The sequence below is a fragment of the Lipophrys pholis genome (genome assembly GCF_963383615.2).
Source record: "Lipophrys pholis genome assembly, chromosome: 1".
NCBI classification, from domain to species: domain Eukaryota; kingdom Metazoa; phylum Chordata; class Actinopteri; order Blenniiformes; family Blenniidae; genus Lipophrys; species Lipophrys pholis.
Genome location: NC_137635.1, coordinates 42,990,057 through 43,009,992, shown reverse-complemented (window position 1 = coordinate 43,009,992; position 19,936 = coordinate 42,990,057). Strand labels below are relative to the sequence as shown.

Here is a 19,936-nt window from a genome sequence, read left to right as displayed (position 1 = left end):
ATTATCTGCTTCGATGATGTAGCAGCTAATTGGCTAACATGAAGAGCATTATGGAGGAACTCTACTAATGAGCAGAAGAAATGGACGTCGGATCGCTTTGACAGCATGTAGGCCGGCATAGTTTGTAATCAATCAGTCTTATTCTCACACAGATCTTGCTGGTTGCCATGGGAACAACAATGTTTTCCTTATATCAGTATACATGCAGAAGAAAGAGGGTGTGGCAAGTAACTCTCGATTGCTTAACCCTAAAGACGGCCTATAATGGGTTGAAAATGATGCTATTGGGATTTGTCCTGTGGTAATTTGGTTCAATAACAAGTTACTAACTTGATTTTGTAGCAGACTCATCCAAAAAAAAACGAAACTACGTCACCTTAAAATTGGGGAATTTCTACCTCCCGTTCTTTGATACTGAGCAAGCTTATTGTTTTTACTTTGTTGTGACTTTTCACCTTCACTCAAGTATACGCCAAGTAATATGACTTTCCCCATTGATGCATTTCCCTCAGGATAAATGTCTCCCCGACACTGGCTGCTTTCACGTACGTCAGATTTGTCAATGACTCCGAGCCTGCTGCAGATGATGTCATCGAAAGCTGATCGGCCTTCAGCAGGATGCTGACCCACCGCGCGGCCGCATTAATGAGCTCAGTTACTCCATTTGTTTGTGGTCCTCCACTTTATCTTTGGCAGGCTCTCCACTTCCCTTTTGCAGGCCTAGAGAGTGTTTGCGGCGCGATGGTTTCAGGGGTTTAGGGCACTCTGCCCGTGTTGCACGCTGCTGTTTGACAGAGTCGACAGGAAAACCGGAGAGGAGGAGGGGTCATGCAGACAGGCCGACGGCGAGCAGGAGACTAATTGATCAGGACGACTTGGAAAGAGAAAAAGGGCAAGTAGCTGAGAGGCATTAGGACTGGAAGTTATTGGAGGAGGTGATAGTTTTAACTGTCTGATGCTTGCTTCTCACAGCCCGTACTGGTCATAAACACAGGCTCACAGATTATGTAACGTGCTTTCATTCACCACTATTGCCCCCTTACAATCTACCCTAGTTAATATTTTTTGTAATTTAGGTCAGTTCACTAATAAATGGAAGCTTTTGTTTTTAATAAAGCTGACAGATAAAGACCAAACTCAGTGATCCGGATAATATCTAGTTCTGGACATGAGTGGTTGTATCGTCATTGTTTTGAATTAGTATTATATTTTAATGTAACTAATGGCATAGTCTCACTGGGTTGATGTATCTGCAGAACATCAGACATTAAATGGGCATATGTTGATAAATATATATATATATATATATATATTTTTTTTTTAAGTTACTACATATTACCATGCTGAGATAAAGCTAGTGAGAGCAGGTAAGCATTTGACTCCATCTGCAGCCTCACAGCTGCCGGATGGTCTGAGTTTGCTACAAATAACAAAAATATTGAAATTATCATTGTTTTTGAGTTGATAATCTTCTACAAATGTGAAACAAATGATCATTTATGGTTGATAAACTGTTATTATACTCTCATAAACGTTTCCTTTATCTCACAAATCTAATCTTATTTGGTAAGGTAGGTAGGTTTCTTCTGCTTGCTTCTAAACCAATAATGAAGAGTTTTTGCCCGTTTACATAGTTTCAGCACCTCACTCATAACTCAGTAATGCACCTGATTGATCAACGCTTTTGACCTGAAAAGACGCTCACAGCATCGTGTGCACTGTGTGCAAGTATGGATGGTATAACTAAGGCAATCGGTGATGAGTGACAGTTTCCAACAGATTTTATCAGATGGAATTATCATACAAGAATTAATTCTGACTTTAAATGAGTCACAGGAGTGTCAAAGGGGAAGTCAAATGTCGGGAAACAATGAAACATTTGATTACGTACAGTGCATGAATGAAAAGTTGTTTACTAGTTCTAACAGAAAATAAAACAAACAAACTCGGTTGGTCAAATAAGTTACTTCATAAAATTCATGTGTAGAAAAATTGAGAATGGAATTGACCACTTTCATGCCTGCTACTGAGTTTTGTCCCCCTCCTTTTCTCTTGTTATGACCCCTGCTCGTTCCCTTGATTCCTCTTTAGATTGTCCTTTCGTGACTTCACTTCACTGCATATTGCAGAGACATGCCTCTTGCCTGTGGCACCAAGACAATCTAGAACCTCTCCTGCCTGCATGTAACACATCAGTCAGTACAACCAGACGCCTGCCTTCAAGTGTTGTGAAGGTGGAAAATACAGAGATAGAATTCATGGTGGCCACAGGCAAGAAGTCAGAAGCACGAAACACAAAAATCAAGGACAAATTACCCCAAAACTGCAAAGTCAACAAATGACTCTGCTCCTGAAATGCTGCTCATGGGAACTGCAAATGTGATCAAAACAAAACAATAAATATGGCCCAGTCATGGCTGGTGTAATTTTGGAGCAATGAAAAAAGCCCTGCTTTGTGAAACATTGTAACACCACATTTTATAGCACAAAGACATTAACATCATCTCATGAAGTGTTTGTGTTTATTGCAAACCTGAAATTCATCAAGTGCATTACAACAGTAATAAAACCAACGTCATCATCTGACAAATATTGCAGGAATTAAAGGATTTCTGACCAAACAAAGAGTCTGAAAAGCTTGTTCATGCATTTATTTTCCAGGAGGCTGAATTATTGTGTTTGCAGGTGTTTAAAGGTTTAAACTGCAGCTCATCCAGAATCCACATGGTCATCCACAAAGAGGGTGGCGCTCATTACAGCGGAGCTTCAACCTGCACTGACTGCCTGGGTGTCCAAGGGTTGACCTCAAAATCTGACTTCTTGTCTATAAAGCTTTGAATGGTCTCGGGCCTGAATACATTTCACATTTACGTGTAGAATATGCGACATCCAGACCCCCGAGGTTCTCAAGTAAGAGGTTTCGTAAGTGTTTCAGAGTCAGAAGAAACAAGGTGAAGCAGCTTTTAGTTCCTACAACTTCTTTTAAATTACGACTCAAAACATTCTCATTTATGCAGACCTTCTATTAAATGATAGATTTGACTCATTTTATTTACTAGCTTTATCTTAATAAAATATGTACTTTATTTACTCTCCTTTCTTATTTGCTTTGTGTTAGTGTGGCGTGTTTACCGAGTGAAGTCCTAATGTGTAAACGGCTGCCATGTCTCAGTCGTGTGCTTGGGTCTTGTGTTCTGCCCTGCCAGTTTGAACAAGCAACAGGAAGCACCTTGACCATTCATATTACATGACATTCATATCACGGATGAATAAATCATAACAGTCTACTCTTCATTAGTCAAACATGGTTCCTTCCAAACAAATCCGCCCTGGTTAGAGTAATCTGAATATGATCTTCTGTCTACAATGCTCCATGTTAGAAGTTCCGACAAGTGAAGTGTTTTTTGATATATATATATATAAGGTGTTTGGGCATCACACAATCGGACAGGAGGAGACTCTCAAAAGTAAATCTGGAGGCAGTCTCACTGCTTACCATACCTAAACAAAACACGTCCAGGAGCAGCTCAGTCGGCCCTCCCTGCTCTCAGCATGATCCCGGTCTCCCTCTGAGCCCTGGGGACCTGGTATTGATCGGCGCCTCATAGGTAGTGATTGGACATGAGTGGATAATTTCCTTTGCTGCATTAGAGTCCATTACTGGCCCGCTCCCCGGAAAGCGATAGACATCCTCAAAAGAAAAAAAAAACGGGTGAAGATTCTTCTTGGAAAAGTGGTCTCCTCAGACAAATGATTCACCAGCCGACGCTCCTCCGACTTTATTATCAGGTCCATTTGGAGAATGATAATCAGATACTGAGTAACAGCAAAAGGAGAACCTTGTCATAACTGAGACACTTTGAGTCCTTTTCTAATGTCTAGAGGAGTGACCAGACAAAAAGATGACGTGTGCAGGAAAACGTGTTTGACTCAATACAGACTCCATCTTGGCTGATACACATTCCGGTCAGATATGCTGATCTTGCTACTTCAACGTCCTTCATTCACACCTTTCAGCAAAGTTCCCTGCCGAGATTCAACCTCTGCAGTCAAACTCGTCTTCCCTCAGAGACCGAGCTGGACTATTTGTGGCTTGAGTGTCCTTTTTCCAACACCTCAAGAGGGTTTGTTTTGGTGGGCGAGTCATTACTCATGACCATTGTAAGCCGGGGCTCTTTCCTACAAGGATATTGCAAGAGAGGAAAAGCTTTACTCACAGACAACAAAGGGGAGGTTTGAGAAAACATTCATAAATGTGCACACGTAAAGGCACTCGGGGGCTGGAAGACATAATTATAATAAAAAGGCAGTTACTCTGTAATATAGCACATAAAAGTATAATTAATCTAAAATTACTATCATTACAGGCTCATTTTGGGAGCCTTTGCAGTGTTTCTATTAACATTCTATCTATACACACAAAGTCTGATATTTCAAATGAGCTATAAAACCAGGGAAAACTACAAAGACAAATTGTAAAAAAAAAAAAAAAGAAGTTGAAAGAAACATCCCATTTTGATTTGAAACCTTTTATAAAAGCCTCATGTTCACAATAAAATTGTCTTTGATTTGAAAACAACACAGTGGAGCTCGAAAAATGAAAGCTGAACCTGTTCTTTATAAAAAACAATAAATGAATAGACAAGAAAAGATTATAATATCATTTTTTTTATCTTCTAACTAAGCACAATCGTGCTTTTCCAGAAGGATGGGGTGATGTGTGAAATGTAAATGAACGCATGAAGCATACAGGTTCATTATTTCCAAAAAACACAACAAACAGATGTCAAATACAAGATATATCACCATTTATGAAAAACCTAAGCTCAGTGGTGGTGACTCATCACAACAAAACTTGGGACAAGGCCATTTTTCACATTTTGTGGCATGCTTTTTCTCATAACAACAGGCTTTATTGCTCACTGACTCTGCACCACGTAGTCCAAAAGAAATGATCTTTTTAAACTGTGGTTGAAAATGTGTTTTCCTGGCTGCCACAGTCCCTCTAGAAAAGCTGCAAAACCCCATTTCAATCTTCAATTTCCAAAACATTACAGTGACGTTAAACATCTGAGGACAAAAATGTCTTATCCTTTGACATGTGTGATTTGAGAAGTTTGTATGCTTGTAATGACGTCAGTCAACAGTCCTACTAACTACTAAGTTGTTTTTTTTTTTTTTTTAATGTGCTGCAGCTTTGTGTTAAACCCCAGTCAGCAGGAGAATGTTAGTAAGAATTAAGCATTGTGAGGAAACTTTTCAGATGTGCATCTTTAACCCTCTATCTTATTCAGGGTTCCTGGAGCCAATCCCAGTTAACAATGGACTAAGGCAGGGTACATTACGGGACAAACACAAGCAGACAGGCAGACAGGCCATCACACTTACACAAAATTTGGACTTGGGAAAGCCCATGCACACGGAGGGAAAACACGCAATCTCTATACAGAACATTCCATGTAGGACTTGAACTCCATATTTTGGGCTATGAGGCATACGTGATACCTCAGAACCTCAGTGTGCAGCACCTGGTGATTCAGTTGTAAATGTAGAATCATTCCTAGGCTGAGGCTGAACATTCACCACTCCTGATCATTTGCAACCCATCAGGTGACCTCTTCCATGGAAGCCACATCTCTACATAAACTCCTCTTTGTGCTGGCTGGGGACTGGAGGACAGACTGAGCTGCTGCTGCTGCTGTGAATATGAATATGATGCAGCTCTGCTGAAGTGGTGCCTGCACGGGCCTGGGAAGTTATCTCCTCCATCATATTGATGGCATAGTAATGTGATTGATTGGCCATTTCTCCGGGGAAATGAGCTTTTCTGTTTCCTGAGAGTGCACGGCTCATCAGAGAAGTTGCAGCCGCCTCGGGTTTGGAGTTTTGCTCAAGGCAACCTCGGCAGGGGAGAGACTGGAGCACACCAGGAGCGTCTCAGCCCGACTCGCCCCGGTATCCGCTTCTGTGTTGCCGTCAGTGCGTTCTGTGAGAAGTGAAGACGGAGGCGGAGTGTGAGGAGGTGGAGGAGGAGGAAGGGAAAAGGAAGAGGGGGATTTAGGCGCTTAAGGACGGCGGAATCCCGTTGCGATGCATGGAGGCTGTTTGGAGACGCTCCCCGGGTCTCCGGAGCGCATGAGGCGGTTCCAGCGCACCGACGGTCCTCAGCACCGGGGGCTTCCGGCCGCTTGTCTTCACCTCTGCCCAGTGGCCACACAGTAGGTTCGGCTTCAGCTCGATTTCGGAAACCACGGAGCGGGGAAACATCCACCGACAGAGAGCCTGAAGGCTTCATCACATCCCTGCGTCGATCGCAGCGGTGGTGGATACTGTGTTTTTCTCATCGGGTGGCATCTATGCAATTATATCTCGACTTTTCATTTTATTATGAGCACAGAGGAGGGAGAGGCTGGTCCAGTTTGTGGGGAGGCTAGGGGGGGTACCACTATCACCCACCGCCACACCTGGGAGGAGGACGGGGAACCGCGCGGCGCCCAAGGACGTCCGCACCCCGTTGATGAGGACGAGGCACCGCGGGCAGAGGAGGAGGAGGCAGAGGATTGCCGGGAGGGCCGGAGCTGCGGGGATACGTGTGATGGGGGCGCAGAGGAGGACAACGGGGGGAATTTCTCCAGTGAGGACGGGGCGGTCGGGGGCACGTCCTGCAAGCCGCAGGCGATGCATTCAAACTGCAGCAGCGAGACCTGCATCCCCACTCCGAGCTGCAGGATCTGCTTCCAGGGCGCAGAGCAGGTACAGCCAACATGTACTCACACAATGTGTCCGGGAGTTTCTTAACAAAACTGTTATGGGATCATAAATCCCAGTTTTGTGAATGACTTGAATTAAACTGAGGGTGAGTCACTGATTGGCTGACAGCCACTTATCTAATTGAAAATTGCTGAGTGGAGGCTTCAGACTTCATGGTCGGCATGACTGGACAGTTTGTGGATCTTAGGTGGCAGAAAATTAACCAAACCGAGGCAAAAAAAAAAAAAAGAAGGAAAAACCAAAAACTTAAAAGGTAATTAGTTAAAGTGAAAAATGTGTTTTTGTTTGAATGCTTTCTGCAGTCCATGAAACGAACTGTGCGCTGTCCATGGTGCTGAAGCAGCCACCAGGGACAGAATACAACATATTCAGCAGTTACAAAGCTCAATGATTCCCCCAAGATCTCTTCAGGGTCTCTAAAAGCTCAATCTTATAATGAGGACTATCAGTATTTTGTATTTTACAAGCCAAATTGCCAAAAATATAACATTTTCCTGGGTCTGACAATTTTAGTCCAAACTTTTTGTAAGTATGTAACATTGTTTTAAATACCCCAAAAGACCCCCAGACATGCCTTTAAAGCTAAACCTGTAATGCATCAGTAATTCAAAGTCCGTCACAAGTTGTGGCACCTTGAATGAGGAAATCCAGAATTAACAGCACTTTCTTTGTGACAACTTCAAACTTTCTCAGAATGTGTTTCTACAACATAAAGTTTTTTTTGACTGTTTGATTGAGAACTTTCACAGTTTGCTTGAACTTGTCAAATGATTTAATAATTCGTTTTCCCCTTCAGATACAACAGATAGTCACCACTAAGCAGGTGAATGGCGCCTACATCAATATGGGTTCAAATAAGCAAATGTGTCAACCGGTACACATTGGGTGCTCGAACAGCTGCAAATGTTTCTAAATATAAAGTTTTGTAAACCTGAAATCACATGCTATGTGAGGTAATAATTGTTCAGATGCTGGCTGTTTACCAAAACTCCAACCCTAAGATTAATGACATTGAATTATCCTTCCTTTTGCTGATGACCATCTGCTTCCATGTGAAGGATCCTCTGGGGCCCTCAAATCTCACCGTGTATATTACTGACAGAAGGTATAAATTTACAAGTTATGCTCCAGGAAAAAAAGCAAAAACAAAAACTGAATAAGCCATTAAAGTGGGATTTTATTGTATGACATAAAATATAGTCTGTTTCCTTCAATCCCCACAGTGCAAAATCACACTGCAGCACTTTTGGCATATTTTGTTTTAAAAACTTTCTAACTATATTAGTCAGTGAGATGTTTATTATTCCTCTCATAGGCTACATCTGTTCCAGACTAGCTTCCTCAATTACATATACATTTTTAATATTCAGAGAGGGGAAGTTAATCTGAGTGACACAGCTTGATGTTTGACTTTACCCACAACAACTTCTCAATCACTGAGATTCAAAAATCGCTGATTTATGCTTTTCAAAACAACACTTTTAGCATTTAATGCCAACTCCCTCTATTTCATTTCACAACTTAACAGTCACTTTCAAACAGCTATCATTTGTTTGTTTGTTACCGATAATGATTATGAAAAAAATTGTGGCTCAGAGGTATGATACATGTGTTGCCTGCATTTTGTATTGACCTTGGGGGAACACAAACTAATGACTTTTTTGCACATATTTAAAGTGGGTAACACTAGTTAACAACCTTTCAAACTAAGATAAAGATAAATACTATAGGCCTGTCCCACAAGACCTCGAGCAGGGCTCTTCAAGCCTGTTTTTCATTAATCAGTTTAACCAATTTCATCAGTTTGAGTTAAGATAATATATGGTAATCTATGGAAGCCAAATACACTGAGAGTTCTTTGTTTTTGACAGGAGGTCTCAGCCCTTCTTTATAGAAGTACACTTCTCCTTTAAAGTATTGTGTGGGCGTCAACAATCTGTCATGGATTCTTATTGCATTCTAACTCAGTATTTGTCAATGATTAGTCATGTTTTTATAAACTCATCAGTAAATTAAAACTGTATATTGAAGCATTTTCTTTTTACAAAGATCTGCATGTGTCTGTAGAACCTTTGGAGTGCAAAACAGGTTTACTGATGGATATATTTTGTGTAATAAACATGATAATGAGAGGCAGCTAATTTGTGATGCCAACAGACTGTTGGGATCAGTTCAAGCAAGCAGCAAAAATGTAGAAAAACATCAAATTTGGATATGAACAAGTCTGTTTTGTCATACAATTCGAGCCAAGGATTTTTCTTTGTTGTAATTTTTCCACAGGTGAACAAAACATCAGAATTAACAGATTATGTTCGTAAAAGTTTATAACATCAGAAAATGAAACGCGGAACATCAATGTGGTTGACACTGCATCCATACACGTGTCCACCCATTCAGGCACATGCGCACACAGTCACATATCAACACACGCACACACACACACACACACACACACACACACACACACACACACACACACACACACACACACACACACACACACACACACACACACACACACACACACACACACACACACACACACACACACACACACACACACACACACACACACACACACACACACACACACACACACGCGCGCAAGTGCACACATCCACACATAGACTCATTTCTGGTTATTCACATTCTCTGTGAAATATTTTGTAGTTGAGCATGTAATCTATAGCACATTATCTTCTGGGATTTATGCATGGCTGGTCCTGATTAAATAATTGAATAAATGTCATTTGCCTTCCAGAGCATCCCGAAGCATACTAATGATCCCGTTCGAGTGCAACTGAATAAAATAAAAAAGATAGAAACAATTGCCACGATGTTCATCATATCAAACGTGGATAACGGTGACTGAGTCATGATCCATTTATTATAAATGTCGTCCCTGAGCGATGAGTCTCACTGTCTGCAGGTCTTCCTGGAGGTGGATGGACAGATATGGACATGTAGGGGATGAATGGGATCTCTGTCCAACCATCTCTGAAATCGGACACTCTGCAGGTCTGTTTGGCTTGTGACAGTGAGGCTTGATGTCGGACGAGTCATTCCTGCTGGAGCTCGAGGAGCGAGAGAGAGAGAGAGAGAGAGAGAGAGAGAGCGAGAGAGAGAGAGAGAGAGAGAGAGAGAGAGAGAGAGAGAGAGAGAGAGAGAGAGACAGAGAGAGAGAGAGAGAGAGAGAGAGAGAGAGGGAGAGAGAGAGGAGTCAGAGCAGTAAATGCCTAAGTGAATATCCTGTCTTCTGAACGTGGGCAACAGCCTATTAGCAGAGATAATCCAATGACTCTGCCTCCGGGTCCAGACTGATATTTGATTTTGATAAATTGCCGCAGGCTGGGCAAGCCGACGAGTTATCAAAAAGCTCACGGACGCATAAAATATTAATGTCAGAAAATGCACACCATGACAGTGTTGTTAAATATAAAAAAAGGCGGAATTATACTTCAGTGAATTGCCGTTTATATTTTTTGGTGAAATATGTTTTAAAACGGGGACTATGATGTTTATTACAGAACTGCTGCAAGTAAACTGCTCTATTTTAGTTCTTATTTTTGGAGAGACATAAAAAGAAGCTAATTTTAAAGTCCAGTTTTACACTTTTTTGTTGGCAGAAAATAGTATAGACCAAATGAGCTCCATCCTTTGTCAGATGTACTGGGCTTTGTTGTGCAGAAACATTATTTTCAGCACTTTGGAGGAATGCCTTATCTGTTTGAATCTGCTTAACAGTTTATCTAAAAGGACACAACCGTAGACAAAGTGTCTTAAATGAGGTAGCAGCTTACTCACTAGATTATTCTGGAGCTTTTAATATCATCACAGTATTGTCACTGGTGTGTAGAGTGAAGTAGCCATCGCAGGTGAAAACCCATGAAAGAACATTGAATCACTGATAAAGATATAAACAGCAACATCAATCAACTTTGTAAGCGGTATTATGTATTTCCTACATTTTTTAAGCTAAAATATTCCTACCATAAGGTTCAGGACAAACTCTTACTCAATATGTACTTGTCTTACCACCTTTGTCATTCAATTGTCAAGAGCAATGTTTGTGTTTCGTTTAACATTTACCTTTGGGAGTTTGACCTTTAATGTGTATGTCATTTTGTTAATGCAAATATTTTAGTTTTTTTTATAAAAAAAACAACCAAAACAAGTCTTGACTGATTAATTAAAGCAGCTTGAAGCTGTTTTGTCCTAATAATTAGAACACAGCTTACTGTCAGAGGCTGTAACTGATGAAATTAGGTAAACTTGCTCACTTGTTTGGGAGCTCTACTGCAATGTCAAGTACTATTAAAAACCCCAAGATAAGCTTGACTGGCCTATAATGAGAATGCTTGAGGCACAACGAGGAAAAAAATGGTTAGTTGTTGCTGTTTTTTTTTTAAACAAAAAAAAATGTGAACACAAGGGAAAGTTTATGCTTATCGTATATTTTTCATTGAAAGCTCCCAAGGGCGGTATGATACCATACATTGATCTACCTTGTAAATGTAACGCTACCAACTTCTTACTCAGGTCATCACATTTTAGTATTTGATTATACTGTTTCTCTCCCAGTTATTCTCATCGCAAACCAATGTATAAATATGAGCTTACTCAAGGGTCAATGTGATGTAGTGGTCAGCATTATGACCTCACGGCAAAAAGGTGCAGATTCAGAGTTGTGCCTCTTTTTCTACAGTTTTCATGTTCGCCTGTGGATTTTCTCCACATGCTCTGGTGTCCTTTCACAAGTCAAATACTTGTGTTAGGTTTGTGATTTGAAATCCTCTATATCTGTGTTCGTCTGGGTTTGTATGTCTCTGTTTTGTGTCTCTGTTTTCGCCCACCAAGGGGTTGTTCAGGTTGTACCTGTAGTTCAGGATGCGCTATAGTTCCCATTGCTTTGGTTAAAAGCCTTGTTGGCCATCTTGTTGACAGGCTTTTGTGGCACTGAAAAGAAAAAAAAAATGTGTTGCCTTTCTGAGAATGTTCCCTTTGAGATTTAAGAGACACATTATAGTTGTCCTTGATGTTGGTTTTTATCCAACACTTCTTTAGTGGATAACTGACCTGCATCCAGTTTATTCAAGCGAAAGCCTCCAAGGTCCTTTCAAACCCACAAGGTTAATATGACATGATGAAAAATGAGCTCCCTGACCACTGACCTTAATCTACTATTAATATGCCACTCACAGCCCAGCCTGCAGGTCAAAGCTGCAGTAATGGCTGCTTGAGGAATGCCTCCAGGAAGGAAAAAAAAAGAAAAAAAGAAACCATCACAACAAATAGATACAGCTGTAATGATTGATGACATGCTGCATCCTGCCATTAATATCTGGGAGTGTTGTAGCTTTGAGAAATGATCATTGATCTGAGCGATGCTGGTAAGGCCCTCTGGTGAACAGGTTGTGTTTATACTTGGATCTATCACCTGCCGGGAGAAAAGACCAAACAGAAGCTTGAAAACAAGGATTTCTCCGAACCAAGTTGCTCGAAATGGAGGTCGAACACCTTGCATTGAGTTTCAAATACAATTTTACTATCTCTGTAACTATGAACATTTGTAATAGACCACATTCGCTGCTTTGAAATTCGTGAAAAATAATTGTTGCCAAATCAGGCAAGTTGAACTTTTACAGATACAATTATGCATCAATCCATCCATCATCTATCCTACATTGGGACAAAGTAAACCACCTCTCAATGTGGAGGAGTACCGGCCATACTTTGTATATGGCCATCCAACAGAGAAGACAAATTCTTGCATCTTGTTTACTATTACTTGATTTAACGCAAGAATATGTTGGCTGTTGTAGTATTACCAGAGTGTCCAGCATTCCATGTGAGCATGTTTCCCCAATCTTCAATAAAATATCAGAGTTCCTTTATGCTTAAGTAATGTGATCGTGTTATGTTTGATCTATGTGTCTAAATGGTTTGCATCTGGCACCATGCGTAATGAGGTGGAAGCTACAGAGTTAATTTAAACTTGTACTTTGAGATATATGTTTCCTTAAGTGAGTGACAATGGGAAACGCAGTCTGTGATGATAGACGGTGGTGTTTACCTTTTCAGTCACTTTGCCTCTTTTTCCCATTTCACCCCTTGAATCAGACTTTCTTCCTCGGTGACCTTCTCTCTTTCTCTGGCCTCCAGGGGGACTTGCTGAACCCGTGCCGGTGTGATGGCTCGGTGCGCTACACCCACCAGCACTGCCTGCTGAAGTGGATCAGTGAGCGTGGCTGCTGGACCTGTGAGCTCTGCTGCTACCGCTTCCAAGTCATCGCCATCAACATGAAGAGGCCGTGGCAGGTACAAACATACCAGATACAGTTTTTCTTTCTTTACTGTTTTAGCCTGAAGCAAATGTTCTGTGGTTAGTGCAATCTTGGCAAGTAAGTTAAATGAGTTAAAGACGATTTCTTGTTTTGCATATCAGCCATAAATGAAGTTGATTGGACATGTATTAAGAAAACCAAACACGCGGATCCCATGATGTCGAATCTGGTAGCTTCGTCATACTGGATAACTTGGTGTACATGGCTGCTTTTTATCTCACTTTACTGAAACAAAGGAAACGCAGCAGATTTATAGTTTCAAGAGCTTGAAAAGTGATGTGACCTTAACAGGGATTATTATCTTCATTCATTCAGGCATTAAAAAGGGACTGTTTTTACAGTCACTGATGTATTGACCTTCTTGTTAGATTCATGCCCAGAAATATTCACGGCCTCTCAGTTGGAAGAAAAACAAGACACACAGTACAGAAGCTGGCAAAAGGCAGTTTCACTGGCAAACTGACAACAAATAAATCCACCTGCATCTGTCTGAGCTCTTGCAAAATGGGCAAACTCAAGTAAAACGCATTCGCTCTGTAGTTAATCATTTTTACCTCTCATTGACCTCCTGAATAAACACCTGTAAGGATAGCTTGCTCGCTGCAAGGATTCTATTCATTTCTCATAAAGGAGAAATGAATGAACAACTGCGACTAACGCAGTTTTATAGATGTGATGTATAAGCCGGTAAAATGAGATCTCTTATATCAAGAAGATACTATCTTCATCGAATATAACTGTAAAGGTTTAGATGCCAGTTTTAAGGATACAAACGGTATCCTGTGCACTTCATGTGTATAGATAATTGACCAAAGTCTCATCTCAGTTTTAAGTAATCAATCGTTAGACCTTGTGGGCTTCCACACAGCCATAGAGTGCAGACTAAAAACTCTTGCTGTTGAGACCGAGTAAAGGTGTGAGCATTTATCTGACAGCGTCTAACGGCAAATACAATCAGGCTGCAATGTGGGAGGTGTTGGACTCTGCATTGGAAAGCCCCTGAGTTAATAAAGTTCAGATAGATCAACCTCTGCTGTCTTCAGTTCTCACTCGACCTGCTTTAAGTTTATCTTGTACAACCCGCATCATCGACTGAAAGCACTGATATAATGATGGTTATTTTTGTTACTTTGAGGCAGACAAGGAGTTAAATGTGAACCTGCCCAGTGTTTGTGTTTCCTCATCACATCCCTGCTGTCAGCTTGGAGCAGGAGCATTCCTTCAGTCCTCCCTCCTTTCAAAACTAAGCAGAGGATCGGGCGGATTAAACTATCTGCATTCTGGATCGTTTATTTCAATGAGGAACATTCAAGCCCTTTCATATCTGTTCCCTCCAGATGGGAGTTGAGTCACTAGCAGACTGTATAAACACACAGCCGAGGCTCAGCGGAGATTTAGTTTCTGTCCACAAAGTCTGCCTGAAGTCTTTATTTCTGAAACATGCATCATGCAGCTTCAACCATTCACTTTTGAACAACAATCCGTGTTGTTTTCACCAACTTTATTGTGTGCTGTCTGTTCTCCACTCCACAACATCCTATTCTCTCACTATTGATTTGACTTTGGCACAAGGATTTGTTATCTTCAAAGCTTCCCACCAAACACCCGGCCTGATTTAGACAATGTTTCTGGGCTAAATCTGTTCAGTCTGTTACAACCTCGATTTAGCCCAAATAGAGTCATTAAAATTAGATTGTTTTTGGGCCGTACACTGTGGTCCAATAACAACCCAACATTTACGTATTGAACAGATTTACCCCCCAAAACAACGTCTAAATCACTTCAGGTGTTTGGTGGGCCATGAGCATGTGACGATTTGATGCCAACTGCGCAATATCTGAGTACTGGCCGTTTTTTTGCTTTGGTTGAAAGGCATTGAACATTTGAAGACTACACTGTGAAACTCCCCACCTTTTTCATTTTGCAAATACAACCATGTCCATGAAAAATCTTTTATCAGCACTTTAATGTCAGTTGTCTCATTCAGACTCAAAGTTCAAAATCTACAGCATGAATTGACGATTGTCCTTGTATCCTATCATATCTACAAAATGAATATATGATGATAGAATCTTCACGGCTTGGAAATAAGATGTGGGCTGCACAGTGGCACAGTGGTTACTGTCCTCTTTTTTTACACCCTTCATAAGCTTTCGCCACTTCTTCTTGGCTGCTGCCATCTCCTTTTTAGAGATGTTGCCATGCCTGTAGTTCGTATCCAGAGCAGATCTCAACTGCTTGATTCGCTACTGCGGCGATCTGGAGTAACCTGCGTGGGTGCGGTCGACGTGGTTCGGCAGTCTGTTAGACATCCTCATTGCCAGGCTGGTGGCTGCCTGTAGGACAGAAAAGGAAATTATATTCATCTATTTAAATGCAGCAACATATGAAATCAGTTGTTCTCATTCTTGTGTGGATTTGTTCACCTCGTACATCCCGTTGATGTCGTTCTTTATTTGGCCCCACTGGGATGACATCTTGTTATTCAGAGATTGTACCTGCACGATGGGACAGCATGACTCGGTTGGTAGAGAGGTTGTCTCCCAATCAGAAGGTTGTAGGTTCAATTCCCATCTCTGCCTACATCCTGAAGTGTCTTTGGGCAAGCTGCTGAACCCCAAACTGCCTGGGTGAATGTAGTGTGAGAGTGAGTAGTTGGTGGTGGTGGTCGGAGGGGCTGATTGCACAAAATGGCTGCCTCACTTCTGTCAGTCTGCCCCGGGGCAGCTGTGGCTACATATGTAATTTACCACCATCCAGCATGGAGTGAATGAATAATGCAATGTAAAGCATCTTTGAGTGTCCTGAAAAGTGCAATATATATACATTATTAAATACATAAGATTGCACTGATTTATCACATTTTCTACCAACAGAGATGTCACTTTTCTTCCTGCTGTATTTGATTGATCAGTGAAACCAAAGAAATTAAGATTCAATTCAGAATTCCTGACAAGAAAAGTGAGTGTTAAAAGTCACATAAACTCCAACTGCTAAATGTTTTGTTGTTTTTAAAAACAACAACAACAACAATGAATCATACAAATGAATTTATACTGAAGTTTGATTGATAATAAAAAGGATATTTGACCCCTTCATTGGACTGAAGGTGCTTTTTAATTTTTTTTAATTTTTTTTTAAATCAACTTTATAGAAATCGTATTAGTTCAAAGAGTGACTGGTTTTGACTACTTTCACATGCAGTTTGTGTTTGTAGGAAGATTGAACCAAATGGCAGAATCACGAGGAAGAATCGACCAGAAGCAAAGTGTCTTCAGGAGGATTTGACCAAACGCTCAGTGTCTTAATGAAAGATGTTTGACGCTCGTTTGAAAAGTATTTTTTTATTACTATTCAGAGTGACTTCATCTTACCTAATGAAACTTTAATAAACTGATGTCATTCATTTGATTCATGTTGAAACTGTTTCAGAGATGTGATGAGTCTAGGCTCTTCTAAACTGATCATAAACAGCAAACCTCACCAGATAAACCCAATTCAGCCTCCTGCTTTTTCCTGTAAACACTTTGATTTGGGTTAGGAGGCTCCAATATCCATTGTATAGCCTGCATTTGATTCACTTCCATTCATTGTCTCTTTTCTGTGTGCAGTGGCAATCCATCACCATCACCCTGGTGGAGAAGGTGCAGATTATTGCAGTGTTCCTGGGTTCGCTCTTCCTGGTGGCCAGTATCTCCTGGCTGCTGTGGTCGGCTCTCAGCCCGCAGGCAATCTGGCAGCGCCGGGATGTCCTCTTCCAGATCTGCTATGGCATGTATGGCTTCATGGACCTGGTCTGCGTAGGTGAGCCTGGGAATAAAGTCACACAACCATGTCAATGAAATGCAAAATACTTGGGCCTTTTGCCACTGCAAGCATTTATTTTGTGTTTTGAGGCAGCAAAAGAAAAAAAACCTTTTCTGGTAAGATTTTGTCTTTAATGTGTCGATTGTTATCCTTTTATCAGGTTTGATTGTCCATGAAGGAGCAGCGGTGTACAACGTCTTCATGCGATGGCGGGCGGTGAACCTCCACTGGGATGTTCAGAGTTACAATAAGGCAAAGGACATGGAAGAGACCAGCACTGGCCACTCCTCTCTGGGCCCCAGGACACTTTGGTTGCCTCTTGCCACCTTTGGGCCGAGTGGCCCCTTGCACCCCACCCAGCTGCGGTCACAGCCATGGACCTGCCTCTGTTTGACGCCCTTCTGCCCCAGGCTGGTACCCCGAAACAACCTCAGTCAGGACAGCGACTCAGGAGAGGTTGTCATTCGTGTGACATCTGTGTAACGGCCAAGCGGTATTTGTACGGCAACAAAGTATCTGCTGGGCTGCACGCGGTGGTCTGAGCTCTGCAGCAAAGTTTATACAGTCATATGATCATTTTTTCTTCCAAGGTTTGTCTCTAATTAAATGTTTTTTCTAAAGTCTTAATGTTTGTTTCTCTCTGGGGCTGGTCCTCAAACCAATCTCCACACTTCAGGTGACTGACACGGCGACAGAGACAGCACGGTTACTTTTGTAACAGAGACAAGAACCTTTGTCATGTTGGACAAAAGGAAGTGAAAAAGTCACAAGTTAAAAAAGCACATCGCCACACATTTCAACACGGTTTAAAGTCATAAGGCTGTGAGTGCTAATGAATGCTCTGAGGAGCTACTACAGCACTGAACCCCTAATAATCTAGCTTCAATTGCTGTAACTAATTCCAGCTGTACGGCGAGTGATTTAAGCTGTCAATGCTTGTTTACTTTTTATTAACCTTTTTTATTTTTCTATTTCACATTACTTAGACCAATTTGGAGTTGCTGACTGGAACTGGGTCATTACAGATGCTTGACCACAAAGGTCCAAACTGTTATACTTTTAAATAAATCTAATCATGTGCAACTGTGAACAGGGAGGGATGCTCTTTGAAGGAACCTTGATTTGGTATAAATTACTTGCTTTAAATAACTGATTTTGGCTTCACATGAAGCACATGATTCAGTAGTAATACACTTGCACATTCAAAGTTTATTCAGAAATGGTATTTGTATTTTTACTTTTAAATTGCTACTAAATTCTAACAAGCACAGGAGCCTGAAGTCTAAAGCCTTGCCGAGGCATCAAAAGCACGCAGGTGGAATCGACTTTAAAGCAGGATCGATGAACTACGCACTGAACACTGAGAGCTTTGTATCCCAACTACTGTTTGTTTCTTTAGTTTTTCCAGGGAAAAGTATTTGATGAATGGGGATAAATTATTCGGCAATCCAGGCGAATTGCCAACGAGCACAAATTAACAAGCGGTGTCAGAAATATATAATTACGTCGACGTTTTGATATTAAACAATGATGAATTTACCGTCACTGTCAGAGGTTCTGCTTATCGTGCCTGTATAACCTGACATATCAACGTTTTTCCAGCATAGAAAAGTTTTTCTCAGTTGTCACAAAAAGGACTGACCCTCAGATGGTTTGTGCCGGTATAAATACAGTTCTTGAAAATTGTGGTTTTTCCGTCTGTAAATCATTTTGTTGCGCTTCCAAGAGCCCTGTGGGGGTTTGGGTTGAAGGTTTTCTTTTGGGGGGGGGGGTGGGGGACGCTGTTCTTGACCCAAGTCATTTGGGTGGTTTGGTTTTTTTGTGCCTTAGGAGGCTGGGTGTCGACGTCACAATGCGCAGCACAGAAATGACGTGAATGTGACTTTTGCTGTTGGCTGTATTTATATTTCTTTTGAATGTAACATGGATGTAATGTATAAAGAATATTTATATATACAGAGAGCAGTGTGACTTATTTTATTAAATGAGTTGAACACATTTGATCCCGGGCTATACTACACCACGTCTGACCAAAAAGGGAATATCAAGTTAAAAGTTTATCTGGTATAGAAATAGGGAGACTTTACACTTTGGCAGGTGTCTAATAGTGTTGTTGTGTCATGCAGTGAGTGCATGGGGTTGCTGCAATGTTTCTTTATCTGTATCTTAACCTTAACATCATTTCAAAGGAAAAAAACAACAACAACTACCTGGCTCTTTACAGAAAGACCATCATTCTGTCAGGCGTCAGTTCTTTAATCTAGACATTTTAGAGAGACTCTGACTGTCGACAGAGATTAACTCATGAATAATTAAAATACATCTGGATTTTGTTTTTCCCCCATAGAGTTGAACAGTACAACAGAATTAGGTTCTTTAAAAAACAGGGATTCTTTTGAAACATCTGGACTCGATGAACCTCACTTAGATTTTTTTGAGAAATAGATTCCTCATATTTGACTTTACCGCTTTAAATTTAACTTGGACTCTTTTTAATAAACCTGGATTTCACACTTTACCATTTCCAAGACTACTTGAGATAAATTCAACCTGAAATCTTTCAACTAGACCAGACGCAAAGTGTCTTGATGAAAGATGTTTGGTGCTTGTTTGAAAAGTTGTGACCGTTCCTGCAGGCTCCAAAGTCCAGGTTTATTTGTCAAAATTCTCAGACCAATAGTGAATATGATGCTCAGGATCATGAGCAGTTAAAAAAAAAGAAAAAATAAATCACATTGACAAAGCAGCTTATGCCATATTGATATTTCAGCACCACTGCAATTGGAGGCGCTGATTAGTTGAGCCATTATTACTATTCAGGGTGACTTCATCTTTCCTAATGAAACTTTAATAAACTGATGTCATTCAAGTGATTCATGTTGAAACTGTTTCAGAGAGGTGATGAGTCTAAGCTCTTCTAAGCTGATCATAAACAGCCTACCTCATCACATAAACCTTATTCAACCTCCTGTGTTAGTTTAAGGAACTACCACAGGCCATCATGATCATGGGCG

The 19,936-nt window shown here is 41.0% G+C and overlaps 1 protein-coding gene across 1 annotated transcript; it reads left to right on the top strand.

The window, feature by feature from the left end:
- Positions 1–6,387: 6,387 nt before the first annotated feature.
- marchf11 (membrane-associated ring finger (C3HC4) 11) lies at positions 6,388–17,405 on the top strand (the record flags this gene model as incomplete). The annotated part of the gene is made up of 4 exons (XM_080461698.1): positions 6,388–6,753; positions 12,934–13,089; positions 16,727–16,919; positions 17,083–17,405. The coding sequence occupies 4 exons, from the start codon at positions 6,388–6,390 to the stop codon at positions 17,403–17,405; spliced, it is 1,038 nt and encodes a 345-aa protein (XP_080317824.1).
- Between the last annotated feature and the right edge of the window lie 2,531 nt (positions 17,406–19,936).